Raw genomic sequence first — 27,406 nt, 5'->3', positions numbered from 1 at the left:
ATTCATGAATGACTCATTAGCAGAGTAATTTCAGGGTGTAGAGCTCCTAGTAGCTTGAGAAAGTCTCTTGAAAGTGAATAAATGCCAGGCGAACACATCATTACTGTTTTACAGGTGTAATGATGACTATTACACAGCTTGAAATCCAAGCTGAAAAATATTTTTATGAGGGGTGCTGGGATTGAACTTGAACTGAAAAACATCAGTGTGTTGATAGAGGACAGACTATTTGACATGAGACGGTAAACTATAACAAGTGGTAAGCGTCGATTTCTTCTGAGCAAAAATTCTGACTTTTTTTAATGAATTTTGTGGTTTCATAAATATGCTTTTGTAGTATTTGTTTATTTTAATTTGTACATTTGTAAATAAAATTCAGATGCAGTTTTCTGCATTTTCATAGCTGGTTAACTAAATGAACAGACTTAAAAATGTATATACTGTGTTCTTGAGAATCTTGGATTCAGCAAAGAACCCTCTTGTAACTCCCCCCAAAAAAATACTTTTTGGCTGTAAAGAATTGAGTTGAGTTGCTGTTTGGTTATTCAGTTAAATTAGTGTATTAGTGTCTAGATTCTTTTTATTAAAAGTTTAGAAGATATATATATATATATATATATATTAACAAAGAATGAGGTATCAGGCATTAAACTCTTTCTTATTGCATCAGGCATTAAAATCGTCTAATTGTAAACTTTATTTTAAGCAAAGGGAAGGTGTTGCTGCATATTGTAAAAAGAATAGAAGGCAAGAGAAACCACAAAGCTAGGTTTAAAGCAAGATAAAGATCTTTACTAGCTAAAAGGATAATTTAATGGGATGTAAATTAATTTATCAACCACTAAGGATATGCTTTAATGAGCTGCATTTGAAATAATAAGTTGCTTTTGAAATAATAGTCCTGCATTGTTCATTTTCTATTTGCATGCATTTATTGAAAAGCATGTTGAATTAATGAAGTTGATGATACATAAACAAAAAAGCTAAAAAAAAATCTTATTTTATTAATAAGAGTCACTTTGGTTTACAGTAATTAACATGGAATGGACAAGCTAACCACAACCAAGATTGTGAAAGCAGAGGTGGGATCTGGAGGATCTGGAAAAGGTGAGCATGGAAAAATAACACCTTTATATTTCTAAGAATTAAGTAATGTATGACAATTAGTAAAACTGTAAATTGTGCATATAATGTAAATTAATTTGTCCCTTGATCTGAATTATATAAAAAAATTACAGAAATCCAAAGACACACAGAAACTGTAACAACCACAAGACTGTCATCTCTACCTCCAAGTAGGTTTAAATAACATTTCTGAAATAACTACATAATTACATTAATAGTTACATTAAAAACTATTAATTGTGCTGTTCTCTAAATTGAAATCTTCTTCCCTGCTGAATGTTATTTGGTGTCTCACCACTAGAGGGCAACAGCAGCTCCGTGAGCAGCCAACAGGTACTGACTTCCATTGTGAACAGCTCAGGCTCCGGAGGAGCTTCAGGAGGAACTGTTCTGGTGGAGAAGAAGATCATCACCCAGATCAATGCTGAAGGAGGCGCTTCCAGAAGTTATGTCATATCCTGTGAGTCCAGAAATCATCCAGCTTTAACCAGCTACTGAGATACACAGAAAAAAATTATTATTATTAATTCACAAAATTATTACAATTATTATTAATTCACAAAGCTGTTGGTCAGCCTGTACAACATATCTACTGGAATATCCATAGTAGAAATATGTATTGCCCAATTATTGAAGTTGATAAGTAATTCTCTCTTTTCTCCAGCCTCCTCGTCTGGAAGTTCAGGCAGCAGCAGTTCAGGAGCAGGATCTGTGATTAGTGGATTTGATGAAATATCTCGCGAAATCAGTGTAACCGGACCGATTAGTAGCTCTACAGTTAAAAGTTCTAGCTCTGCAGTTAAAAGCTCTAGCAGTGTCTTTACCTCCATCACAACAGTAGGTGGTTCCTCAGCAACAGGTGGAGATCTTTCCTCTGGATACGGGTGCATCTCCTCCTCTGAGGTTGTGTCTGGTTCTTCAGGCGGTTCTGTTAGTGTTTCTGGAGGTAGTATGAACATATCCAGAGGTAGAGGAGGTGGCGCTGGCTCCTCTGCAGTCATGTCTGCCTCAGGAACTTCCAGCTCCATGACTGTGACCAAGTTCAGCTCCTCGTCGCCTAGTGGAACAAGGAAAGGTTTGAGTTACAGCACAGTTCCTGCAGAGAGGAAGACCAGTCTGAGCCTTCACACTGGAGGATATGAGGGTAAATCAGAGATTATGACCCTTTAGGATATATTGATTTCAAATGAGAGGAATTTCACACTGTGTGTGTAATTGTTGATATTAGTTAAAATAGGCATTATTAATCAGATTAAACAGTATGTATGTAATTTATATTTACCCAGGGAGCTCCAGTGGCAATTCTTCCCCTGAATACGTAAAGAAAGAATATGGTAGGCTATGTCCATTTAGTATTTTGTTTTGGGACTGGTCTGAATTTCAGGGGGAAAAACAAATTTGTAATTTGTAGTATGCATGACAGAAATCATTCATTTATCATTAATCAGCACAATTTACAAAACCCACAAACTCACCTTTTTTCTCACCTACTCGTGTTTAACTGGTTCCGCCCCTTTTAAAAATATAGCTAATGGTCTTTAAATCCCTTACCAAAAAGTAGTATACTTCAAGTTTATTTTAGTAAGTATACTTAAGTAAAGTTCAAGTATATTTTTAAGTATACTTTATGTAGTAAGTATACAAATATCAGTGTACTAGTAGTATACTTGTAAGTGTACTATTTCAATACTCCTTGGGACTAAATTGGCCCACTTTCTAGTATATAAAACTATACTTTTAAGTATACTTTAAGTATAACAGTAGTAAACGTTGAGTACACAACTAGTTTACATCAAAATGTTTAGTTTGTACTGCAACTATACTAAAAGTATAACAATGAAAACATGGATTCTAGGAGCACAATTATAGCTGAAATATATTTAGACTTTTTCTAAGTGTAAGTCAAGTATACTTAAATGTCATTTTAAGTATATTTCTGAGAAGTACATAAAGCCCATTTCTGAGAAGTACATAAAAAGTAGACTAAAAGTATACTTTCCTATTTTTAGTTTAAAAGAAGTATACTAATAGCACACTTGAATAAACTTCTTTTTCGTAAGGGATAAGTCACACCCGTGAACCGTGATTTGCTACCTGCTTGTATTATGCATTGAGGGGCGGGACATGCTCGTTATTGGGAGCATTTGATTGGACAGAAAATGTGTACAAAATACGTCATCAATACATACAAATCTATAATAAAGTAATACATCATTACAGTATTTATGTCGTGACAATGATCTAGCAAAACAAAAATGCTAGCGGCCTTTTGTTGATTTATGTTCGTGAAAGTGTACTGATGTCGGGTAGAAATAAGCAACGACTGACTCTCTTATAATATGAATCTTGTTCTTGTTATTAGTATTATTATTTCATTTGTGATACTTGCGTTTCTCAAAATTCAGCTTCAATGTTTTGTTGTTGTTGTTTTCGGCAGTTTCGACAAGTGTTGCCCCTAGAGGACGCGCTCAAACACGAGGTATTTGGTATTTCTGATATATAATACTTAGTTTTACTAACTTCACAACCATCTTAAATTAGATTTAAAAAAAAAAAACAAGTAAAAAACGGCTCTTTTAATTTATGTCATCTTTAGGTCTAATTTTAAATCTTAATGTTATCTTTTTCTTTTCAGAGAGTGAGATCAGAGCCAGATTGCAGAGTGCCTCTCCCTCCACTAGATGTCAGTGTTACTCACGTTCAATCAAAAATCTATTATGTGTTAATTTACTAATTGGCTAATACTTGCATAATATAATATTATATGTACATTATTTTCGTTATTTCACCTTTTAAATTATATATTGATTATTACAGTGTATATGTTGCATATAGGATATATGTTATATATATTAAGATATTTTTGTAAGATATTAGTTAGTGTGGCCTTGAGTTACAGGAAATGATAGGTAGTGTCATATATTTAGGGACAGAGCTGGATGATGTGAAGAGATTACTGAAGGGAAGTCGCTCCGGGAGCATCAGTCCACCTCGCTCTCCCACCAACACTCTACCTATCCCGAAAAAAGCCACTGTGGACACCCGTCATGAGAGCCAGTCAGGTAACACTCACTCACAAGCACAGATATATGCCTGTGATTCACACAGCACAGCCAATCCACTAATTTATGTCTTTCAGGTTATGACGGCACAGTCCTGGATGCTGGATTCAGCGGATATTACACCAACCCAAACAATCTCAGTTACACCACACTGCAACAACCATCATCACCCACAGGTTACACAGAGACAATGTGGTTGTGTCTGACTGTGTACATGCATTTCTGTGTGTTAAAGTTGAAGATACTAATAAAAAAAGTAACTGATCATGTGCTGTTTCGTTGTAGGTGGCATGCAGAATAATCTGACCCTCAGCTCATCTGCCCTCAGTAGTGCAGGTCATTACATTCACACTGCCCTCAAGAGGCACCATTACGATACATTAAAACACACTGCACTACACCAAATCTTTAAATAAAAAAAAAATTTCTTTCACAAAAAATAATAATTTAATTTTTGAGCTCTGGTTAAATCTTAAAATGCCCCAAAATTTATAAAGTACCCCCCAGCTAACAAAAATACGTTTTATGAACGTTTTGCTAATGTTCCCATTAAGAAAATGATATTTCTGAATGTTCTCTGAACGTTCAGTTTTTAAATTGTTTTAAAAACGTTTTTTTTTTTTTGAACAGTAGAGAAGACATTAAGGGAACATTCCATTTGATCATTTAGCAGAAATTGTGGGAACAAACGTTGCTTTTGAATGCTCTCTGAACATTCTGAAACAAGTAGTAAAAAATGTTAGATAAATGTCCAACTAAAACATAAAAAAAAACATGAATTATATGAATGTATGAAATTTTTTTTGTGCTAACGTTTTGAGAATGTTATTAAAGACCGAACAACTTTGAACGAATGCCCTGTTAACATTACCAGAATAATGTTTGTTGATAACATTGAGAGAACCTTGCCAGAACGTTAACAGAACATTCCCTGTTAGCTGGTCTTATGCTGATGGCTGCCCTCTGTGTTTCTGTTCCTCTCAGCATATGGGATGCATAATAACCTGTCAACATCTGGTGGTGCTCTCATGGTTAATGGAATCAGTGCTGGCCAAGGTAAACTCAACCTTGTCTCTGTATAATGACTTTAATACACTGATGCAGTGCATGCAAATAACTATAGTAAGAGATTTATGATGTCTGTTTGTACTTCTAGTGTATGGGGCACAGAAGAACGTTGGCAGCGCTGGATTGGCCACCACTGTTACTAGTAATAATAATTTTACTTAAAAATGTGTCAGATTAAAACATTGCAACATTACCAAATGAAAATTTCTTCTTTTTCATGTCACATTCACAGCTGTTCCCAGCAGCCCTATCACCGCTGATGACGTGTTTGTGAAAGATGGCAAGTTTATTGCGATTGGAAAAGAAAATGTAGCAGCTAAGAAAGAGAGTGAGAGACTGATCATGTCCAAAAACACTGGCAAACTGTTCATCACTTCCACCACCAGTGCTGGAGCAGGTAGACAGCAGAGACTTTTTTTGTAGCTTAATATACATATTAAGTCATTTAATTAGTAAAAAAAAATCTAGTTGTTCCAGTTGAACTGGGTAAAATAGTGAAATACTGTATACACTATTGTTCAGACATTTGGAGATGTTTTTAAAAGAAATTAATACTTTTCTTGAGCAAGAACACATTAAATTAATTAAAAGTTACAGTAAAGACATTTATACTGTTACAAAAGGTTTCTATTGCGAATACTGTTCTTTTAAAATATCTATTCATGAAAGAATTCTGAAAAAAATATTTATAGTGGTTTCCACAAAAATGTCCTGATAATAATAAGAAATGTGTCTTGAGCAGCAAATCAGACAACATTGTCCTCTGAAGGATCATGTGACAATGAAGACTTATTTTAAATTGTAATAATAATATTACTGTATTTTTGATCAAATAAATGCAGCCTTTGTAAGCAAGAGACTTCATTCAAACACACACACACACACACACACACACACACAAAATCTTACCTACCCCAAGCTTTTGAACAAAAATTGTTAAAATAAATAAAAAATAAGTACATTATGATCAGTGTATGACATGATTATTTTACATTTTACTTTTTAATTAACAATTTAGTTTTAGTAGAAATGTATTTGTGACAGAAAGTTTTTTTATATAACAGATTCTGAAGATTCGCTCAAGAGGGAGAAAAAGATGATCTCCAGCACTACAGAATCCACAATGACTGGTGCATTCAGATAAAGTCACTTACTGTATATTATTTAATTAATAGTAAAATCCTCCCTTAAATTACATCCAATAAAACCATAATTTATGTGTTTTCAGCTTCCAGAGCCTCAACAAAAGACAAGGCAACCTATGCAGGTAAATGTCTTATAGAAACACTTTCATAAACATCAACTCATTCAGCAATGATGGCCTGTTGGATCTGGTTTTGTTCATAGTCGCATATTCTAATGTCACAACAGAGATCCGTAAAGATGAGTCTGACGACGCAGGACTAGGATTCTGTTCCTGCTGCTCGTGGTGGAAGTGGCTTCTGGCACTGATCTTAGGTCTTCTCCTTCTGCTGGGACTCCTCTGTGGTCTCATCGCACTGGGTACATTATGTCTCAAAATGTTATTTGAGACTAATTGGTATACCTTGTACTTTGACAGTTTCCTTCATAATGAACATTTCTCTGTCTAGGTGAGGAGGTCCGGAAGCTGAAGGCTCGTGTGGACGCTATTGATGGCGGAGAAAGCGCAGTCTCTGCTCGAACCAGTCGTTTTTCCGCCTCCTCGGCTGTCAATATCATTGATCCACTGGAGTCTTCATACGCTGAGCGCATCCCTGGCGTCCGTGCCGATAACACTATAAACCTGGGTTCAGCATCTGCTGCACAAGACCCTGTGGTTCTGCAGAGGGCCATCCAACAGATCCTCAGATCTGAACTTCAGTCGGACACCATTAGAGGTGTTTACCATTTATTCATGCTAAACATATGATTTATCCAGTCAGTTACCTAAACATTTATAATTTTTTATGATTTCATTATAGTTTCACTGGCAACTTCACTTAAGGGTGAGAGAGGAGAACCTGGGCCTAAAGGTAACACTTACAGATAAATACATTCAGTAGATAAATCTGGAGAAATACGGAGTGAATATGCATTTTTACTTATACATACGTTTCAAATGTCATTCTAGGAGACCAAGGACCTCCTGGAGTGAAAGGTATTCATAAAAATATAAAACCAAACTGTCAGATTCACAAATATGTGAGATTCATAAATAGAAATGCATAATATTGCAACAGTATCACATAATATCACAAAAATATTACAAATATCACAAATGGATCACAATTATATCACAAATATATCATAATATCACAGATTCATTACAATTACATCACAAACATCACAGTGTCACACATTATGAGAATAGTGTCACATAATATCACAAAAATATTACAATATCACAAATGGATCACAATTATATCACAAATAAATCAATATCACAGATTCATTACAATTACATCACAAACATCACAATGTCACACATTATGAGAATAGTATTACATAATATCACAAATATATTATAATATCACAAATGGATCACAATTATATCACAAATAAATCATAAAATCACAGATTTGTCACACATTATCACAACAGTGTCACATAATATTACACATATATCACATGTATTACAATTATATCACAAATATAATCACAATAATTTAACACATTATCACAACAGTATCATAATATCACAAATGTATTACAAATATATCACAATATCACATCACAACATAACATAATATCAGAAATATATGACAATATCACAGCAATATCACAAATGTATTAGTTATATCACAAATGTATCACAAAATTACAAATGTATCACAATTATATCACAAATACATCATAATATCACAAATGTTTTACAATTATATCACAATATCACATCACAACATAACATAATATCACAAATATGACAATATCACTGCAATATCACAAACGTATTAGTTATATCACAAATGTATCACAAAATTACAAATGTATCACAATTATATCACAAATACATCATAATATCACAAATGTTTTACAATTATATCACAATGCCGCACATCACAACAGTGTCACATAATATCACAAATCTATCACAATTATATCACAAATCTATCACAATAATGTCATGTTATCACAACAATATCATAATATCACAAATATATCACAATAATGTCACAGCACAACTGCATCACATAATATCACAAATATATTACAGTATCACAGCAATATCACAAATGTATTAGTTATAACACAAACATATCACAATATTGTGTCACATAATATCTAAAATATATCAGAAATTTATCACAGTAATGGCACATTATCACAACAGTATCATAATATCAGAAATTATTTACAAAAATATCACAGTAATGCCACATCACAATAGTATCACACATCACAAATGTATCAGTTATATCACAATAATGTCACATAATATCACAAATGTGTGACAACAATATCACAAATATATCATATATATTATGAAATATTATGAAAATGTTTTAATAATATTACAAATAATTTTACAGGTGATGCAGGGTTTCCTGGAATTCCAGGTATTTTTTTTATATCACAAACATTACAATCCTTTGCACTGACTCTATACTGTACCTACTGACACATACCTAAATATATGAATAAAGAAATACTGATTTGAAATGTACTAAGAAAAGCCTAAGTTAATAAACTGAGTTAATGAATGGCATCTTTTCAGGTCCTCCTGGTCTCATTGGTCACCCTGGACAGGAAGGTCCTCGAGGACCCAAAGGAAGTGCAGGTATGATGCAGAGACACTGAACCAGGACTAACTTCTACCAGTCAATTGTGACCCTGGACCACAAAACCAGTCATAAGGGTCAATTTTTTTTAAAATTGAGATGTATACATTTTGTCTGAAAGCTGAATAAATAAGCTTTCCATTGCTGTAATAACTAATCAATTGATCTATTTACGGTAGGAAATTTACAAAATATCTTCATGGAACATGATCTTTACTTAATATCCTAATGATTTTTGGCATAAAAGAAAAATAGATAATTTTGACCCATACAATGTATTTTTGGCTATTGCTACAAATATACCCCAGCGACTTAAGACTGGTTTTGTGCTCCAGGGTCACAATTGTTTGTATTACAGTTGAAGATGCTCACATGTGACAAAGATGATTCAGACCTACAACACCTGCTTGTGTGTATTATTCACAGGTGAATCAGGAAATGACGGTTTACCTGGGCCGAGGGGTCGAGAGGGGCCAGCGGGTCACAGAGGAGAACCAGGACCCCCAGGAATTGGAGAGAAAGGAGAGAAAGGTGATACCATTGTCATAATTACAGTATTTCTACCGTTATAATATAAACGTTTATACACAAGCCCTTCACAACAAGATGAAAAAATGACTTGTTAATTGCTCTGCGTTTGCTCCACAGGTTCTTCTGGCGATGTTGGTGCACCTGGGCTAGCAGGACCACCAGGCCCTGTGGGACCAAAAGGTAAGACCATCTACACCTAGACAAAGAGTGAAACAAGCAGAGAAATATCAGTACAGTATATAGAAATTATTCTGGTAGCAAATAGATACTTACAGATATATTTATTCTGAAGCTGCTAGTAAAGATATAGCTAAATCTCTGGAGAAAAATGTGTTTTGTCGCTGCAGGTGATGCAGGTGCACAAGGCGTACCAGGTCTTCCAGGAGCTCCTGGACCACAAGGCTTCCGGGGAGACTCTGGTGATCCTGGACCCAAGGGTAAATATATATTTTCTTAACATTTTCCCATTCAAGAATTTCATGTGAACTATTTGTTTTCATCATTTTTTAATGTTTAGGTGATAAAGGACCTGCTGGGCCAACTGGGGTCAAAGGTCAGTAGAAACCATAGATATATGTGACCCTGGACCACAAAACCAGTCATTAGGGTAAATTTTTCGAAATTGAGATTTATACATCATGTGAAAGCTGAATAAATAAGGACAATAAATAAATAGGACTATATTTGGCTGAGATACAACTATTTGAAAATCTGGAATCTGAGGGTGCAAAAAAATCTAAATATTGAGAAAATCGCCTTTGAAAATGTCCAAATGAAGTTCTTAGCAATGCATATTACTAATCAAAAATTAAGTTTTGATATATTTATGGTAGGAAATTTACAAAATATCTTCATGGAACATCTTTACTTAATATCGTAATGATTTTTGGCATAAAAGAAAAAGCTATAAATTTGACCCATACAATGTATTTTTGGCTACTGCTACAAATATACCCCAGCGACTTAAGACTGGTTTTGTGCTCCAGGGTCACATATCAGGTATTGCAGTAATGCTGTTTTTCATGTACTTCTAAAGTTTTTATGCTGATGATTATAATTCCTTTTTTTTTTTTTTACTAAATTAGGCGATCAAGGAGAGAGAGGTCCGCGTGGTGCCACTGGTGAGTTATCTTACTTACAACTATATATATATATATATTAATCAGCACTCATTGATGTATAAATCACTGTGGCTTTTTTTTACCTTCGCATATAATATTTTATAATATTTTTTTGTCAGGTGAGCCAGGTCAGGTCGGACCAGCAGGGCCTCCTGGTGAGAAAGGTCTTAAAGGATCAGCAGGTAGGTTTCATCACAGAAAGAGAAACTTGAGTAAAAGAAAGCCTGTAACACTTTTATACAACATTTATAATAAGAGCAGCAAATCGGCTATTAGAGTGATTTCTGAAGGATCATGTGACTCCGAAGACTGGAGGAATGATGCTGAAAATTCAGCTTTGCATCACAGGAATAAATTACAATTTATAATATATTAAAATAGTAAACAGTTATTTTAAATTATAAAAATATTTCACAATATTACCGTTTTTACTATATTTTTGATCAAATAAATGCAGCCTTGGTAAACATAAGAGACCATTCAAGAACATTAAACAAGTCTTACTGACCCCAAACTTTTGGATTGAAAAGAGCTGTATGTGCTGTATCATATCATATATCATATCATATTTCATTTTTTACAGGTGTTCCTGGGCCAGATGGTGTTAAAGGAATTCGAGGTAATTTTAAGGCTAAGTATTGGGAAAATATTAGTCTGTGTCTTTCTTTACAAGCATGCATTCTTTAAATTACTCTTTCATTTAAATTAAAGGGGATCAAGGTCCGATTGGGTTGCCTGGAGCTCGGGGACCCTCAGGGCCTCCTGGAGATGCAGGAATACCAGGTATAAATGAAAAGAAAGTTCACACACCATGAATAAAAAGATCATTTGCTCTTTTCATGCTTTTTAAACATAATTGTTAATAATGCAAACCGTGTAAAGAAAATGTTTTTCTGCACAGGTGCACCAGGACTCCAAGGACCACCAGGTTAGATTTTACTTGTTCTCAGCTGCATATATTAAACAAAACATATTTTGCAGTTATTTTATTTTTATAAATTTTTTTGGTGAAACTGCAGACACAAATTTTTTCACTCAATCTGATTTTTTCCCACCACCATGTCCCTTTAGGGGCTCCGTACACTTGCAAGTTAACCTTCACCGGACAAATGTTATTTTATTTTATTTTAACCACTTATTTCCCAACGATAGGTTTGCCAGGTACTCCGGGCCAGCCAGGAGCTAAAGGTAATATTTATTTATTTATTCATTCAATTCTACCGAATACCATAGCATTATGACTGAAGTTTGTATTAGGTAGAAGTGGTATGATGTATATACAGAAATACACGTTGTCTTACCACATACATGATGTTGTCTCTTTAGGTGAGCCTGGTGAGCCCGGAAGAGTCATTTCTGCAGGTGAGGGAACACAAATGATAATTAGTTAGTAGTAATAATGATAATATTATTAATCTGGCTCATTTGATGGTGACATCATTCATCATCTTATCACTCCTTGTAGGCGCTAATACTAACACTGTGGGTGTACCTGGACCCCCTGGACCTCATGGAGCTCCGGGTCCTGCTGGACCATCTGGACTATCAGGTGTCATGAAGTTCATCATGGATTTAATATGAAATGAAAAAAATCAGTTAAACAGCAGTATGCCCGTGCTAACATTGATTACATTTTTTTTTAACCATAGGTCCTATTGGTCCTGCTGGTCTTCCTGGTCCACCTGGTGAGATTTATTTTTCTATAAAACAGAAAGACTGAAATCAGAACATTTTAGTTCCCTGACATTTGAATCTCTACAGGTTCAAAGGGAGATAAAGGAGACAAAGGAGAAGATGGGAAGCCTGGAGTCTCTGAGAGTGCAGGGAGTGAGTGTGTTCACTTTTAAAATGTACATTATAAATGCTTTTATATCATTAATTCACTCTTCATCTAAATTGAACAGAGAAAGTTCCTTCTGAACCTGGTCCTCCTGGCCCACCTGGTCCGCCAGGACCGCCTGGGAATGATGGACAACCAGGTACATAGTTCCTGAATTTAGATTAGTCTGACTTCATTATCTCCAGATGGCATTTCTGTATTGTTACGATATTAATTTTTAATTTCGTTTTTCCACAGGTATTGGTCAACCTGGTCCTCCTGGTGAAAAAGGTGAACCAGGAAGCTTTGTACCCACTTCAGGTATGCTTTAATTTACTGTATGTATTAGCATTTGAGACATTGATCTTAAATTATGGTATAAAAGTGATCTGACTGTGGTTTTTGCGATCAATCAGAAACCTTCTTTGCTGGACCACCTGGGCCTCCTGGACCTATTGGACCAAAGGGATCACAAGGTAGATCCAATACACATTACATATATATTTTTTCTTGAGATCCTGGATCCTGTGGACCCTGTGAATTTGAATGATTAATGTCTTCTGTTCAGGTGATATTGGTCCTCAAGGCTTCCCTGGTAAGACCGACCCGTTCAATCACACATACAGCATATAATAATCATTCTGACATTTTTGGATTACATATAAACTTCTCTTGGATCTTTCTCTGCTCAAGGCCAGCCTGGATTACCTGGAGAACCTGGAATCGGTCAGTGATTCAGATTTGTATAATAAAAAAAAATTAAAAAAAGTTTCGTTATTCTACAATAGCTGGCTGGAAAGTTCACATTATTTTACCCTGAATCCAGGTATTCCAGGACAGCCAGGGACACCAGGACCACGTGGAGAACAAGGTACTGAGGGTCCACCAGGACCACACCTCAAGGACCAATGGGTCCCATGGGGCCAGAAGGTCCAAAAGGTACATTGGAACAAACTATATCTGTGTTTTACATAGTTTTTCCACATATGCCCATGTAAAAAAATCCTCCGGTTACAGTACAACACTTACAATTGTAAATGGAGTTAGTGTTTCTACATCTGTGTACCAACATTTTAATTACACCTTGTTTATTATTTAAACAAAGGTGATGCTGGAGTCCCAGGGGCCCCTGGCATTCCAGGATACTCCTACGGTAGGCAAACGGGTCTATTGATCCAATATTTGCAATGACACGAACCATAAACCATTTCTGTAGTGAAAGAGAGAGTTTTATGTGATTGTTTTTATAAGGTGGAGGATCCAGAAGCGCTCCGGGACCACCAGGTTCACCTGGACCCCCAGGGCCTCCTGGAGCACCCGGTTCATCGGGTGGCGGCTCACCAGATGTTGTTCAACAGATTTCAGACTACCTTAGAAGTACGTTTAAGAGGACATGAAGAACTTTTATGCACCCAAGGAACTCCCTTAAAAACTGGAACAACTTAAAGGGATAGTTCATCCAAAAATGAATATTCTGTTATCATTTACTCACCCTCATGTCGTTCTAAAAATGTATGTCTTTCTTTCTTTTGTGAAACATTATAGAAGATATTTTCAAGGATGTTGGTGAGCAAACAGTTTCAGTTCCCAAAATATCAAAATAGCTTCTTTTATATTCATACAGGTTTGGAAAGACATGAGGCTGAGTAAATAACAACAGAATTAATATTCTTTTTCATGCACTATCCCTTTAAGAACTGCATAGCAGCTGACCACGACATGCTAGCATTGGGGCAGCAAATGTTGAGAAGAAAAGCATCTTTAGAAGTTTAGGTTCCATTTGGTGCCACTAGAAAAGACACCTTTAACTAGTTATCGAGATAAATGGGTAAATAAGCTCCATGACTGTAATATTTAATGTCTTCTGCAGGTGAACCCATCAGAGAATACCTGACTGGACCTCCAGGCCCACCTGGACCACCAGGACCTACCGGATCAGGCTCTGAAGATTCGCTAGCTAACCGTGTCATTGAATACCTTCAAAGTGAGTGTGAAATGTGTTTAACTTTCAACTAATGTGGTTTATGAAAGATTTTGGTGCATCCACAATTTCTTTGGTTATTTATAGGAGATGAGGTGAGGCAGTACCTGATTGGTCCTCCAGGGCCCCCAGGACCCCCAGGTGTGCCAGGTGGATATGGCTTTAACACTCAGGAAGTTGCTGGACGAGTGCTGAGACTGTTGAATGGTAGGACCTGGGTCATATGGCTTAGATAAAAGTCCTGTAACATATACTACTGTTCACAAGTCAATAAGAGTTTTTAAGGTTTTTGAAAGAAGTCTTTTATGCTCAACAAGACTGCGTTTATTTGATCAAAAAATACAGTTAAAAGAGTAATATTGTGAAGTTTAATATCATTTAAAATAACTGTTTTCTATTTGAATATATTTTAAAATGTAATTTATTCTTGTGATGCAAAGCTGAATTTCCAGCATCATTACTCCAGTCTTCAGTGTCACATGATCCTTCAGAAATCATTCTGATATGCTGATTTGTGCTCAAGAAACACTAGTCTATATGAATCAGTTCAAAATTAAGCTTTTGATTATTTAAAGTTTGCTAATAGCAAGAATTGGCCAAATCTCAATATCTGGAGACAACAGCTGAAATGTTATCAAAATTAATTTAATAGGAACAGCTTGTATTAAAAGGATGATCTGTGTTGTTTTAGATGCTGGTTTCACAGGTCTGCCAGGACCTCCCGGTCCCCCAGGACCTCAAGGACCACCAGGAGGCTCTGGAGGACTAGTGTCTTACGCTGTTAACGAAAACCAACCACAAATCCGTGCAGAGCCTCAGGAGTATATCAAAAGTAAGAAGAGGGTTTTCTTAAACACATTTGATCTTAAGTCTCTCTTCAGCAGTTCATTGGTGGCATGTTTATTAGATGAGATCAAAACTTTAACTCATTTGAGCTGAATGACACTATTGTCTTCTGTAGAGCTGCTTTACAGATGAATCAAATTAATTTAGTAACTGATGAATTTTGCAACATCAACACTGTTATTGAACCGAACTGAATCAATATTGAACTGACGTCCCTGGATAACAGCACTTGTTTCCTGTAAAGCTGCTTATCGCTGAATGAAACTTGTTTTGTAATTAATGAACTGTACATCGTTATTGAACTGAACTGAATCAACAGGGACTTGAGCTGAATAATGACACTATTATTGTCTTTTTAGAGCTGCTTTTAAAGCATTATTTGAATTTGTCTCATATTTAATGACGTTTACATGATCGATTCTGTTATTTTCCTGTTTAATATGTGGCCCTGGACCACAAAAACAGTCATAAGGGTCAATTTTTCGAAATTGAGATTTATACATCATCTGAAAGCTGAATAAATAAGCTTTCCATTGATGTATGGTTTGTTAGGATAGGACAATATTTGGCCGAGATACAACTATTTTAATATCTGGAATCTGAGGGTGCAAAAAAATCTAAATATTGAGAAAAATCACCTTTAAATTTGTCCAAATGAATTCTTAGCATATTACTAATCAAAAATTAAGTTTTAATATATTTACAGTAGGAAATTTACAAAATATCTTCATGGAACATGATCTTTACTTAATATCCTAATGATTTTTGGCATAAAAGAAAAATCAATAATTTTGACCCATACAATGTATTTTTTGGCTATTGCTACAAATATACCCCAGTGACTTAAGACTGGTTTTGTGGTCCAGGGTCACATATGGTAAAGCTGCTTTAAAATGACCTGTATAGTATCAAGCGCTGTATAAATAAATGTGACTTGACGTTTGCAGGGCACCCAAGCTCTGATGAGAATTTGGATTACGCAGTCATCGCTAAAAAGGTTTCAGATTACATTAAGTGTAAGTTATGCTACATGTGACAGTCTTATAAATAGCCTTGAGAAAACAAGATATGGGTAGAAAAAGATGTAGGAACTCTTTGTTGAGTCTTGAATGTTTGCATTTTTCCACAGCTCATGGCCTGTTACAAGGTCAAGATGGTGTGATAGGGATTCCAGGTTCACAAGGTTCACGAGGTCCACCAGGTCCACCAGGTCCAGTAGGATTCAGTGGACCCCCTGGACCTCCAGGAATCAGTCCAGAACTTCCTTACTCCAACATGACTGCAATCATAGACTACATCAGAGGCAAGATGGAACTTGTTAAAAAAAAAATCGTATATATTTACTATGCATGATTTTAATTACAATTGACTGTTTCTGTAGACCACCGTATGATTGGACCACCAGGTATAACAGGGCAGAAAGGGGAGCCGGGATATTCTGGACCAACAGGACCAAAAGGTACATGTTCTACTTATCACATGCCCATATGATGTTCATATGCACAGATGTCAACAGCATAACTGTACAAATCTCTTCTACCTTGTTTCATATTTCAGTTTGTAATTTTACTTTTTTACAATCCAGGTGACAGAGGACTCACAGGTCCACCAGGTATCCCAGGAATGAAAGGAGAGAAGGGAGAGAAGGGTATTTATCAGTTTACTAAATGCATGAATAATCATTAAAAAAAAATTTTATTCATGAGAATGTCATAAACCTTTTTTCCCCACAGGTGAGGCTTCATATGTCACTCGGAGGAGGAGGAGGAGGAGGAGCAGTCATTTAGAAGAGTGCATTTAGCTGGTGTGCCTTAAGCTGCTAAGGCTTTAAAAATGACATGTACATATTTATTCTTTTCTTTTCTTTTCTATTTTCTTTTCTTTTTTTTTGGACAGTGTTAGATCAATTTATTACCGAAAGCTAAATATATTCACATTGAATTAACAAGCATTACATGATCAAATTCACCTTTATGATGCCAGTTTTTAAAGAAAAAACATTTTTGCAAATGTATTTTTTCCTCATCATGAAAGTCTGGTTTTCTTGCATGACTGCAGAATGGGATTTAACATATAATCTGGGTATGTGCTTTAAATTGTGCTTTTTGCCATTTGCGTTCTTAAACTGCTTTCATTAGACTTAAAAGTGGCTTGACATTTAAATTGAGAATACAGATTGCTTTTTATTTTAAAGCTGTGACTTACAGACAGACCTACAGTAATGTTCATAAACAGAGAGAGATTTGAATACAGAGACCCAGACAACTGAACTATTTACCACAAATGTTTTAATTACAGCAGCTTCCTATAATCACAATGATTTGATCTTTGACACAAACACAGTACATACAACTGTTATGCTACTAACTTTACCTCATCAGTTGAAAATGCTTAAAAAGAAAAAAAGTCTATGAACATGCAAACAGGCATCATGAATGTACTGAGTATGCGACTACCTGCAGAAATTCCTTTATCAGGAGGTGCACGGCACTCTCTGTTCAGTCAAATGTGCTGTAAAACATGAGCAATGCTCTCAGGATATCATAATGACAAGAATTTCATGTTTTTACATTTGTCTTTTTTCCACAGATTTTAAATGTTTTGTTCAGTTTTTACAGATTACGGCACAAATGTAAATGCAGTAAACACATTTAGAACTGTATGTTGAAAGTTGAGATGAAAGGAAATCTAGTACAAAAAAAATGTGCTACAATATACAATACCTGACTGATTAAAGTTGTGTCGGTTCACAGGACACATCATCCTCTATACAATTTTACCGAAAAGTACCCTAATGTATTGTAGAGGTGTCTGAGTGAATCTCAATGAAACTAAAACGCATGCATTTGAAAAACCATTTGGTATTTTTTGGAGAATAAGTAGCATGGACATTATGACGAGATTGAGCTCTCTTGCTTTGAAGTTCACAGACATAATTGACCATATGCACGGAGCGCATCGTTTAAGTTTTATCCAACACAGACTTGTTGCTGCTGTAGTTTTGTTAGTCTGAATTTTGTCTCAATCACTTAATGCACAGCTCTATTTTTTTAGATGATTCATTCCGTTGCCACTGTCAATCATAGCAATGACTCGCAGCATGATTTAACGGATTCACTCGCGTAAATTAAACATTCGTGTTTGTCATTCCTGAAACGGTATATGTGGACATTTGGTTCTCTTAGACAAACAAAACTTTTCTCCAAATTGTGAATGGATTATGTAGAGAAACCTAACAAAGGGCGCTCCCTTAAGGCACAGTACAGGTAACCGGAAATGACTGAGCTGGCTTATCTAAAACCAGGAAGTAATCGTGCATATGGTCAACTGAAAGTTGAGATGATTTACTTAGGCTACATGTTCACATTGCATAGCAGTGCAAGCGCAAATGCACTTTAAACCACAGTGACGTCAGGATATTTTCATACAGTGTGGATGCTATGCTAAAAACACCTCAAATAAATTAATATTGCTGCTACTTTAAATCCTATAGATCCATTTTATGGTAAACAAAGCTCAATAAAAGTGATGTGAGATAACAGAGTCAAATATATTTAAATCCTGTAATTCATACAGAAAATAACCAAGAAATGTCAAGAAAAGGCACAATAATGTGCCTTTAAACTTCATTATAATTGAAATCATCAAAAATTTAAGAACATTTGTTTTGATTGGCAAAAAACAAAACAAAAAAACAACAATAACACAACTGATTCAGACTGATTTCGAGATTTAAATCATTCGCTTGGTTCTCGTAACTACTGACATCAAGCTTCGACTCTTTAGTGCAAGCAAATTAGCCTGAAGCTGAACAGTCATTCCATGTATGTATTAGTTATAATCCTAAAATACCACAGTAAACCACATCGTTAAGACACTGAGACCACTGATTCGAGAGGGAATAAAGGTAAAAATCAATTTAAAAAAAATAAATTTAGTGGCATACAGAATCGCATTATCTTTCATAAACTATTGCTGAAATGTTTAGGGAAACCACACCGAAAATCCTCCTTTAAAGTTAAAAAAGAATAATAAAATAAAAACAAAAGCAAAAAAACGTCTCTGTAGTTTACTGGAACAATGAAGTCCCTCCTTCCTTCTGACTGACATCAGCGATCAGAGGGAACAAGGCAGCAGAAGTTCAGTCACAATGCAGTTTAGCATGTCTGTGCTTTTAGCGTGAACGTGTGCGTTAAAACCCGGTGGACTGGACGCTCGGGACGGGGTAGAACTTTGAGATCCGGCTCTGGGTGGAGGGGTTAAGGCATGCAGACTCCCCGCTCATTTTGAAGAACATTTCCTGTTCCTGTAGCTTACGCGCGAACTCTTCCTCAAGGGCCTGCACACAGAGGTTTCACGTTCTTAGTACATTAACCAATACAACCTTTTTAACATGATTGAAACGTGGAATATTAAAGGTGCACTCAGTAATGATTTACTGGACTTATACTGACACCTGGTGGTGTGGATGAAGCATTACACAAAAGCGTTTCATAGTCAGCCATTATAGATTCATTCAGTGTGAGGAAGTCTTGTAACGGGGTGTTTAGCAAGATCAGCAGACTTTGAAACAGCAGATTTGGCTTGTTGTCGTGTGATCTAAACATGCCATTTTTAATAAATTAAAAAGGAGTGCACCTTTAAAAGTCTCATTAAATGTACACAAAGAGCACAAGTTACTGGGCAATTTATCTGAATTATCATAAATAGCAGTTTAATTGCTTAATATTATAACAATATATTGGTTTAATGAAGATTGAAAATAACCTAGAAAATATTAATAAAAAGTGATTTCTTAAAAAGAAATTAATAGTTTATTCAAAGATGCATTCAATTGACCAAAAGTCACATTAAAAGACTGATATAAGGCATATAATGTTATGAAATATGCTGGGTTTTTTTAACATTCAAAGAATCATGACAAAAATATCATGGTTTCCACAAACATATTATGCAGCACAACCGTTATCAACAATGATAATAATAGGAAAATGTTTCTTAAGCAGCAAAATCGCAACAAATGATTTTATTAGAATGATTTCTGAAGGATCATGCGACACTTGGAGTAATGAGGCTGAAAATTCAGCTTTGTCCTCATAGGAATAAATTACATTTTAAAATATATTCAATATTCAATAGAGAACAGTCATTTAAATTGTAATAATATTTCACAATATTACAGTTTTTGCTGTACTTAAACAAATAAATAAGAAATAAAAACCTTTACAAATCTTACCAGCCTCTTTTGAATGGTAGTGTATATCAATTTCCATTGCAGGTTTCATGTGCAACATTTATAGTGACTCAACCATTCATAACTTCAGAACTATGCCTGAGGTTCAGTACTACTGTTAATAACATTAAGTACCTTCTTGCGGGGTCTGAGTTTGTCTCTCCAGTCCTTGAGCTCTGCGCTGTGCTCCTCATCCAGCTCCTTCAGCTTCTGAGTCTCATGCTCGATCAACAGATGGCACTTCTCATTCTGAAACACACACGAGACACTATTACTTTTGTTTTTAGGATGAAGTAACCAATTTATAAAAATAACGCACTTGCAGAAATGCTGTACGGTTTGCTGAAGTGTGTACCTGCAGCTGCTGTAGTTCTCTGACGTTGGCGTCGCACTGCGTCTGCAGAGCTCTCATCTGAGTCTCATGTTTCTGGTGTTGATGGACACGCTCGTTCTTTTGTCTCTTCTCCTCCTGTGCTGAAAACTGTTCATTGGACACACAAATATACATTATTTACTACACAAACACAAACATGTTGACTATAAGAAGAAAATATGGATGCACAATATGTAATCTGTTATTGGCCAATATTAGAGATTTTAATCGGTAACTGCAATACTGGATATATAGTAATGATATCGGCACATCTTGCAATATTAGCTGATATATATTCAATATCTATATTGGCCAATAACCAATATGGCACAGATATTTTGTGCCAATATTACAGATTTAAATTTATCTGTATCTGTTGATTGGATATACATATATATAAGACAATACTGGGCTTTTAATTGAGCATGTTAATTTCCCTTATAGCATATAAAGTGATACTGGCCTTCACTACAGTTCTTATATGTGACCCTGGACCACAAAACCAGTCATAAGGGTAAATTTTTTGAAATTGAGATTTATACATCAACTGAAAGCTGAACAAATAAGCTTTCCATTGATGTATGGTTTGTTATGATAGGACAATATTTGGCCGAGATACAATTATTTGAAAATCTAGAATCTGAGGGTGCAAAAACATCAAAATACTGAGAAAATCGCCTTTAAAGTTGTCCAAATGAAGTTCTTAGCAATGCATATTACTAATCAAAAATTAAGTTTTGATATATTTACAGTAGGAAATTTACAAAATATCTTCATGAAACATGATCTTTACTTAATATCCTAATGATTTTTGGCATAAAAGATCATTTTGACCCATACAATGTTTTTTTGGCTATTGCTACAAATATACCCCAGCGACTTAAGACTGGTTTTGTGGTTCAGGGTCACATATGATAGAAAAAATTATTCTATTAAAGGAATAGTTCATCCATAAATCTGGCCGAAATATGAGTAATACATCATAACGCTTTCTCCAGTGAAAAAGTCCATCCTCTGTTGTCCTCTTACATCAAAATCCACCAACATATTAGTTTAGAACTGCTTTGGACTGTTTTCACTTATAAACGGTGCTTGATCTGTGCATATTTCTCTCCTGATTCAGACAAGGTGAATTTTTCACTGGGGAAAGAAATATTGTGTATAAAAGATATTGAAGCAAAGGTTTGAATTTAAAAACGTCTTGATGGATTTGTTTCTTGCAAAACACACAGCTTTTCACTTCACTAGATGTTAATTGATGGACTGGAGTGGTGTGGATAATTGTGATGGTTTTATCAGCTGTTTGGACTCTCATTCTGACGGCACCCATTCACTGTGTGAGCAAATGATATAATGCTAAATTTCTCCAAATCTGTTCAGATGAAGAAACAAACTCAACTACATCTTGGATGGCCCGAGGGCGAGTACATATTTAGCTAATTTTAATTTTGGGGTGAACTATTCCTTTAATCCTTCAGTCTGAAGCTGATATGACCTCTGACCTGTTTGACTCTCTCACGTTCCAGTTCCGGCGTGACCCCTGTGGTCGTGATGCGCAGACTCTTTTTGAACATGGCCATGCGGGTCTTAGCATCACTGCGCTGGATCTTAGGCAGTCTGGTTCTCTCCTGCGTCTGTTTGTTCTTCATCTCCTCTACCAGACGCTGGTTATACCGCTGCATCTGCTCCATTTCCTGTACAGAAACACATTTAGAGTAAAAATTCACACCAATAGCAGCCAGAAGAGCACATGTAAGACTGATCTGGGAAGTAACCTTCTCATGTCTTTTGAGCAGCTGGTGTCTTTGCATGAAGTACTGGTCTTTCAGCTGCTGTTTGTGTAGCTGGTGTTTTTCCTGTAGGTGACGCTCTTCTAGCTCCCACATAGCGGCTTCTCTGGCTGCAAGAATCAGGAAGAACAGTGTTAAATCAGCTGAACACTGCTTTCAATGGCATGGCTTATATTACAATCCTCTTACTGTCAAAAAAACCCCTTAAAAACTAAAATCATTTTAAATTCTACAAATTTAGGCATCAAAACATAACATACAATATGAAAAATGGATAGATCTTAGGCAGTCTGGTTCTCTCCTGCGTCTGTTTGTTCTTCATCTCCTCTACCAGACGCTGGTTATACCGCTGCATCTGCTCCATTTCCTGTACAGAAACACATTTAGAGTAAAAATTCACACCAATAGCAGCCAGAAGAGCACATGTAAGACTGATCTGGGAAGTAACCTTCTCATGTCTTTTGAGCAGCTGGTGTCTTTGCATGAAGTACTGGTCTTTCAGCTGCTGTTTGTGTAGCTGGTGTTTTTCCTGTAGGTGACGCTCTTCTAGCTCCCACATAGCGGCTTCTCTGTCTGCAAGAATCAGGAAGAACAGTGTTAAATCAGCTGAACACTGCTTTCAATGGCATGGCTTACAATATTACAATCCTCTTACTGTCAAAAAAACCCCTTAAAAACTAAAATCATTTTAAATTCTACAAATTTAGGCATCAAAACATAACATACAATATGAAAAATGGATATTCCTTTGAACAGTTGTTTATATTTTCTCTCTAATACCCAGGGCAAAATATTTAAATAACCATAAAAGGGTTCAGAGATGCCCAAAATACATCAAAGTCAACAAAAAAATGGTTTAGCCAATATTTGCATAAACAGGTGTGGAAAACAAATGTGCAAACCTGAACAAACAAATGCTATCATTGCCATTTTGTTTCTTTATACCATCTTTTTTTCCCTCCACTATACAGTATATCACCTCCTGAACAGCAGACAACTCATCAGGTTTCAGGCATCCGAGATATCATGTAGGAATTACGTTCGACTTGCAGTATAGGAGCCTCTAAAAAGCCCCGAGGAGGGCATATGGAGCAGATGCCATGGTAATGCATTTAACAGCAGGATCAGACCAGACCAGACCGCTAAAGGCCACATGAGAGTCTGAATAGTCTGAACTGCTAACACTGCAAAAGCTGTAAGTTATCAGTTGGGGAGGATGAAAGTGAGACTTTTAGGGCTAATATTGAGCGGCGATGTCCGGACTGACCTCTCAGGAGCTGCTGCTTGTTGTTGAGACAGTCTCTCTCGATAGTGGCCAGCTCATGTTTGTGCTGCTGAATGATCTTCTTCAGAGCGCTGTCCAGATCCTGCTGCTGCTTCTGAAGAAACTCCTGCTCCTACAAACATACACACACAAAGCATTAACAACTAGCATTAAAATAGTATATAGGGCAATTTTGGCAAATGTACCCTAAACAGAAACACTTTAGTGAACCATTTTAGCCTACAAGAAACTAAAGCTCATTTGGAATGAAAGAGTCTTGAGCTTAACTGCTAATCACTATTCTTTCCTCTAAACGACTCTATATTTAAAGTCAGAATGAATAGAGCTACTTAATCGTCACGTCTATTTGTTGGCAAACCGGAAGGCTAATTCTGCATGGGAATTTGTAAAGGGTTTTTAGAACAGCATTTTTTTTTTAATGAGGAAAAACAAATCTGTGGTAAACATTACATTAATGACAGTGCTGTTGAAAAAGATGAAATTGCTTTAACCATCTATACAAGTTAATATTGTACGGACTTCTCCAGTTGAGACCAAACACTGACAGTAAAGTGGATGAAGAAAGAGGAAAGCGGAGTTCATGTTTCACAACAGACACACCGCTTACATCCTGCAGGGCGGCGCTGGAGAGACTGTGTGGTCACATGAGCTACATCCTGTCAGTACAGTCAAAGCACACATAACGGGTTCTGCATTTATCCCATGCAAAGTGTACACACACAGCAGTGAACACACACACACACACCGTTTTATATATATACATATATATATATACATATAAAATCTGAGTGTTGTGCAAACAAACAACATAGGAATAAAAAATAAAAAAAACAGATTTGAAAAAAAATAAAATAATTACTACAAAAACTAAAGGACAAAATGTGCCTCATCTAGAAAAAACAAGTAGTGAAAAACAACCTCAGGATCAATTTTTTGGATGTTGCAGTACCTCCTCACAAGGAGATTGTATTAGATCCATCCTAATATGTTTCAGGATGATCACATGTTTGGGTGAGAGCTCCTGAACTCCCCGAAAAAATGCCAGTGTCAGAGAGGGAAGGATAAAGAAGATTTGGGTGGATTTTACAGGGTGAAGCTCAGGCAGTGGGAGTTTTATTTAGTTGAGGACACATCAGAAGCAGTCTGGGAAAAGAGCTCACAAGCGTATTAAAATCAACAACAGGAAGCATCTTCTGGAAAGTGGGGGGAAAAACATCCTAAACTCTTCCGTACCTCTTTCTTGCGGTTCTTGAGCACGCTCTGAAACTTGGAAAGCTCTTTGTCCTGCTCGGCTTTGATGCGTTTGGCCTCGTCTCTGAGACGCTCGGTGTGTTCCTGCTCCAGACGCTCAATGGTCTGTTTCTGCTGCCGTTCCATATTCTCCACCTCCGTATCATACTGACGCTTCTTACTCTAGTAAGACAAGAAAACACAGAAATATAAAGCAGATCTACAAGAATTGCCCCTATGGAGATGTGTCATGTTGAAATAAGACATGAATAACAAATCTTTGCCATGGCTGATGGCATTATGTAAAACAGGAGGAAAAGTACACAATTAGTGACAAAATAAAATAAATAAATAAATACAATTAACCATTAAAATGACTGTTGACCAGGTTAACTGGCACAATTCCAGGTAGCTTAAAATACTGACCTCCCCTTCATAGTCAGACACAGATTATGTACCCAAAAAATAATGAAGCTGTTGAGCATGTGATGTAATTCAGTGAGGTTCTCGCCAGTGTCTCAGGCTTTGGTGTCACCAGTAGTGTTTACACACCTAACTAAAGCTATTAATGTAATAAATATCTGAAAATAATCACATCAGCAGAGTATCTTGACAGGCTTTGGGTCCTGTTGTGGCAACAGAGCATGGTTTCAAGGGTGATCCCAGTAAATAGTTGTTTGACAGCAGTTGGTTCTTGCTCACCGTGCCTTCCTGTTCGAAGCGTCTGTAGATCTGCTCTCTCTGCTGCTGGAGTTTGTTGCTGAGCTGCTGTTGGGCTCGCTGCTCTTCTTTCTGCAGAAGTCTCAACTCCCTCAGCTCCTGACGCCTGAAACACACATTTTACACTCATTTTACACTGATCCAACAACAAAAATAAAGGTTCTTTATTTGCATCTAGCATTTCATAAAGAACCTTTAACAGCCACAGAAACTTTCCATTCCGTAAAAACTTCTTTGTAGTGGATTAAGATTTTTTAGAACTTTAAATTGCTCTTCACACTGACAATAAAACAGTTCTTTTAAAAAACTGAAAAAGTTTGGGGAAAATTGCTGTGAAAAAAATCCTTTTGGAACCTTTACTTTTAAGAATGCACAGTATTTAAATGACTTTTATACTTAATACTTTTTTAGCTTTTGTTATGTAATCCATAAATCCACCTACAAATGTTGATTTAGGCACATTTTTGCAGTTAAAAAGTATTTTATTACTTATTCCTCAGTTTAAAGTCAACATTAAACCACATTTACAACCCATTTTACTTCTCATTTAAGTATAAACTGGATATTTAACAAAGAAACATCAGCTGGATGACTGCATTTTCATCCCACTTTTTATTTATTTATTTTTTTACAATTTTAGGATTACCAAAAAGTAAGAATTAAAATCTAAATGATTATCATAATTATCATTTTATCTCTAAAATGTTTAAGATTGATGCTAGATGAGAAAAAAAAACTGCATAAGGCTGAAAACAGTAGAGCTTTTCTGGAAATGGCATTATCCAGTCTAACAGGATGCTCGCCCAGGCACGAACAGGAAGTATCACCAAAGTCATTACCAATGAATGCAAATATGATGCAAACATGCAAATCATCTCGGAGCACTTAAACAGCTGATGGCTCACCGGAGGAATCTCATCTCCTCGTTTTTGGTGTCATTGTCAGTGAGGATCTTGGACGTTGTTACACTGACTTCTACCCCATCCACCATGAACTTGCGAGTCTTTTTCAGAGTCTTCTTCTGCCTCTTGTTGTCCTAGAACACATATTAAATATTATTTATTTGGAAATACTGAATTTAAAAAAAAATCCTGATATTTTTCAGCCTTTTTATGATTTATAACAAAATATTTATGATAATTTTATATAAGTGGATTGAATAGGCTTCATTAAAGGTGGGGTAATGATTTTTCAAAAACGCTTTAGAAAACTGATTCGGGCCGAGTAGCAAAACAAACTTGTAGCCAATCAGCAGTAAGGGGCGTGTCTACTCATGATGTGGAGGAGAGAGAGTTCAGTGCTCACATTAGCCGAGGTTGCTTTGTTTCTTCTCCATAGGTGAGTAACACCGTGTCTGCGTCGCAACAGCTGTCTGTCTAGTACACTGGACGCGACAAAGCGACCGTTGATAATCATTTGAAATTTGTGTCAATATGTCATGAATAGAACGCAGCAGCAGTTTTCTGTCGGGGATTTGTCGTG

The 27,406-nt window shown here is 36.0% G+C and overlaps 1 protein-coding gene, 1 long non-coding RNA gene and 1 pseudogene across 2 annotated transcripts in view; 1 reads left to right on the top strand and 2 right to left on the bottom strand.

The window, feature by feature from the left end:
* The first annotated feature begins 160 nt into the window (after nt 1-160).
* LOC107757014 (collagen alpha-1(XVII) chain-like) lies at nt 161-18,228 on the top strand (annotated as a pseudogene).
* LOC107757017 (uncharacterized) lies at nt 2,107-2,632 on the bottom strand. The gene is made up of 3 exons (XR_001641888.1): nt 2,601-2,632; nt 2,408-2,435; nt 2,107-2,182 (listed from the first exon to the last, which is right to left on the bottom strand). It is a non-coding gene; the product is annotated as an uncharacterized LOC107757017 (long non-coding RNA).
* A 396-nt stretch (nt 18,229-18,624) lies between the features above and the next one.
* LOC107757015 (serine/threonine-protein kinase 10-like) overlaps nt 18,625-27,406 on the bottom strand; it is a 24,775-nt gene continuing 15,993 nt past the window's right edge. The window contains exons 10-18 of the mRNA XM_016574349.1: nt 26,830-26,960; nt 25,907-26,030; nt 25,208-25,387; nt 23,957-24,086; nt 22,675-22,799; nt 22,402-22,593; nt 20,882-21,007; nt 20,662-20,775; nt 18,625-19,632 (exon numbers count right to left, since the gene is read on the bottom strand). Of these exons, the coding sequence (XP_016429835.1) occupies nt 19,486-19,632; nt 20,662-20,775; nt 20,882-21,007; nt 22,402-22,593; nt 22,675-22,799; nt 23,957-24,086; nt 25,208-25,387; nt 25,907-26,030; nt 26,830-26,960 (1,269 nt within the window). The 3' untranslated portion in view covers nt 18,625-19,485. The remainder of the gene's footprint in view (nt 19,633-20,661; nt 20,776-20,881; nt 21,008-22,401; nt 22,594-22,674; nt 22,800-23,956; nt 24,087-25,207; nt 25,388-25,906; nt 26,031-26,829; nt 26,961-27,406) is intronic.

This window comes from Sinocyclocheilus rhinocerous, unplaced genomic scaffold, assembly GCF_001515625.1.
Source record: "Sinocyclocheilus rhinocerous isolate Xijiao unplaced genomic scaffold, SAMN03320098_v1.1 scaffold953, whole genome shotgun sequence".
In the NCBI taxonomy this organism is placed as follows: domain Eukaryota; kingdom Metazoa; phylum Chordata; class Actinopteri; order Cypriniformes; family Cyprinidae; genus Sinocyclocheilus; species Sinocyclocheilus rhinocerous.
Note: the sequence above shows the minus strand (reverse complement) of the source record. Positions and strands in the feature narration are given on the sequence as shown.